The 2,900-nt window shown below is 40.0% G+C and overlaps 1 protein-coding gene across 1 annotated transcript in view; it reads left to right on the forward strand.

Annotated features, from left to right (window-relative positions):
- Positions 1-1,416, forward strand: part of nek11 (NIMA-related kinase 11) — a 168,013-nt gene extending 166,597 nt beyond the window's left edge. The window contains exon 16 of the mRNA XM_065027660.1: positions 447-1,416. Within this exon, the coding sequence (XP_064883732.1) occupies positions 447-465 (19 nt within the window). The 3' untranslated portion in view covers positions 466-1,416. The remainder of the gene's footprint in view (positions 1-446) is intronic.
- Positions 1,417-2,900: the final 1,484 nt, after the last annotated feature.

Consider the following 2,900-nt stretch of genomic DNA (forward strand, 5'->3'; position numbering starts at 1 on the left):
TATGAACTTATTCCAGCGTCAGGAGAATGTCCAGTCAGTTAACCACTGGAAAGGTCAGCTGTGTTTAACGACGTTGCAGTAGGTCACTTTAGCCTAATGACAGCTGTTTCTGTACTCTACTGAGTCAACAGTGTTTTTAATTTTTGTGCACAGTCACTTTTGAAACATTTCAATCTGTCTCCATATTTATACAGTATCTCATGTCAACCCAAAGGATTCATATATTTACAGATACGGGATCTTAATTTGACCACCCTGTTGTTCTAGGAGTGCTCCTATACAGCAGGAATTGCAAACATGTAGTGTATTTGAGGTTTAAAAAGGCTTCTAAAATGATTCATTTCTACTTTAACATTTCAGGCTTGATTTGCCCTTACTAAAAATGTACAAAACCCTACAAAAATGTCCACTAATTCTAAAATAATTCACCTTTCCTGTTGCTGCAGGATTATTTTCCTGCTGTAAGAAACGGGTCAGACCACACTGGATTTCGGAGTATAAATGCACAGATGAACCACCACCAGCCAAATCCTCTTTCCTTCAGCTGGTGTCAGGAGGATCACAGAGGCCGTTAGACGTGGGCTCGGCTCATTGGCTCAGCTGCTCAGCAGCAGGCCCGGCCAGGAAGTATACAGGAAGGGATTTGTCTCCAGAGGAAGAAGACACTTATTTATCATATTCATCTATTCTAATGCACTTAACCTTATCTACCCAGAAGGTTAGCTCAGATGTGACACACGCATTGATTACAGTACATCCACCTCACACAGACTGTGTCCCCAGAGACCTTGGCCTTGTTAATTAGAATGCATATAGTTAATATGCTGCATTGAAATTAAACAGTTACTGGAAAATGCTGTGTGCGAGTCAACAGTAATATGTTGTGGCGATTTTAGCATGTAAATCTTGGTGGGGGCGAACTAAACTTTTTTCCTTTTTATGCACAACACAACAAACAGTGCCCACAAACTGTTAGGGCCTAAATAAAGCCGTCTCAACAGCAGAGTCCCAACAGCAGTCCCAACATCTTTTAATATAATGTTTACATACCCTACATTACTCATCTCATATGTATATGTATATACTGTACTCATTTAAACTGCTTCATCTTGCTGCATCTACTGCATCTTGCCATCTTTATGTAATACATGTATCACTAACCACTTTAAACTATGCCACTTTATGTTTATATACCCTACATTACTCATCTCATATATATATACTGTACTCTATACCATCTACTGCATCTTGCCTATGCCGTTCTGTACCATCACTCATTCATATATCTTTATGTACATATTCTTTATCCCTTTACACTTGTGTGTATAAGGTAGTAGTTGTGGAATTGTTAGGTTAGATTACTCGTTGGTTATTACTGCATTGTTGGAACTAGAAGCACAAGCATTTCGCTACACTTACATTAACATCTGCTAAACATGTGTATGTGACAAATAAAATTGTATTTTATTTTATTTGACATCTTATCACTGCTACACCTGGCTATCAGCAGAGCCTTGTCTGGCAGTGAAACAGTTCATTCAGCCTCATTTACTGCCTTAAAAAAAACAGCTGATATGGCTGACTTGCTTAAACAAATGTGGTTTCTACTGACAATTGAGATGCACAAACTAACTATGGCATAAAGGGGCGCCGAGCGGATAAGAGGCCGTCCGTCATTTTGATTAGGACATTAATGAGCGAGCTAGGACGGACGTAGTCAATATAAGTATTTGTTCAGCACTTTTGAAATGTACAGAGACAGAATTCAGAACATGGGCCTTTCTTACAGTATTCTCCCTGTACACCAAGTCAGAACCGTATAATAAATAAAGGGGGCATATAAACAGACAATGAAAGCTTTTACAATATTCGATGATTACATTTCTCTAAAACATGTGTCATGACATTACCCTCCCTGGGTACAGCGAGCACCATCCCCCTTTCTCTGCACCATCCCCCCCTCTCTCTTCCCGCTACACCAGGCTCTGTTAGGTAGGTCATAAATTCCTGGAGGAGATTCTTCCTCATGGCCAGACAGTATAGAGAGAGAGAGAGAGAGTTTTCATAGAGAGAACAAAGGAACTTCTTCCACCTCACAGAACTTGAGAACTGAACAATATTCATGTTCTGGAGAATGTATAAACGGTCGGAAACTCATGAGAGACAATAGAGCCACATTTCCATAACCCTGTTTATACAAGAGTCTCAGTTGTGAGGCTTGCATCTAATTGTTGTATAAAATTAATGAGTAAAGATGAAACTATTTGTGAAATTATGTAATGTGATTTTAAACTGTTTAATGAAGGAAACTCCAATTCCCTTTGGAGTTTAAACCTGTTTGGGATAGGGGGCAGCATTTTCACGTTTGGATGAAAAGCGTGCCCAGAGTAAACTGCCTGCTACTCAGTCCCAGTTGCTAATATATGCATAGTATTAGTAGATATGGATTGAAAACATTTTGAAGTTTCTAAAACTGTTTGAATGATGTCTATGAGTATAACAGAACTCATATGGCAGGCGAAAACCTGAGAAAAATCCAACCAGGAAGTGGGAAATCTGAGGTTTGTAGTTTTTCAACTCTTGGCCTATCGAATACACAGGTCTATGGGGTCATATTGCACTTCCTAAGGCTTCCACTAGATGTCAACAGTCTTTAGAACCTTGTTTGATGCTTCTACTGTGAAGGAGGGGGGAATGAGGGCTCTTTGAGTCAGTGGTCTGTCAGAGAGCCACGAGCTGGCCACGCACGTTCACGTGAGAGTTAGCATGAATTCCATTGCATTTCTGACAATGATCTGGCGTCGTTGGACATCCCTTTTCTGCTCTTCTTAATATAACCCCCACCTTTGGAATTTATCTTGAGACCATGCTTCTCTCAATTTACGAGAGGGCTAAGGTTT

The sequence above is a fragment of the Oncorhynchus nerka genome, linkage group LG14, assembly GCF_034236695.1.
Source record: "Oncorhynchus nerka isolate Pitt River linkage group LG14, Oner_Uvic_2.0, whole genome shotgun sequence".
NCBI lineage: Eukaryota > Metazoa > Chordata > Actinopteri > Salmoniformes > Salmonidae > Oncorhynchus > Oncorhynchus nerka.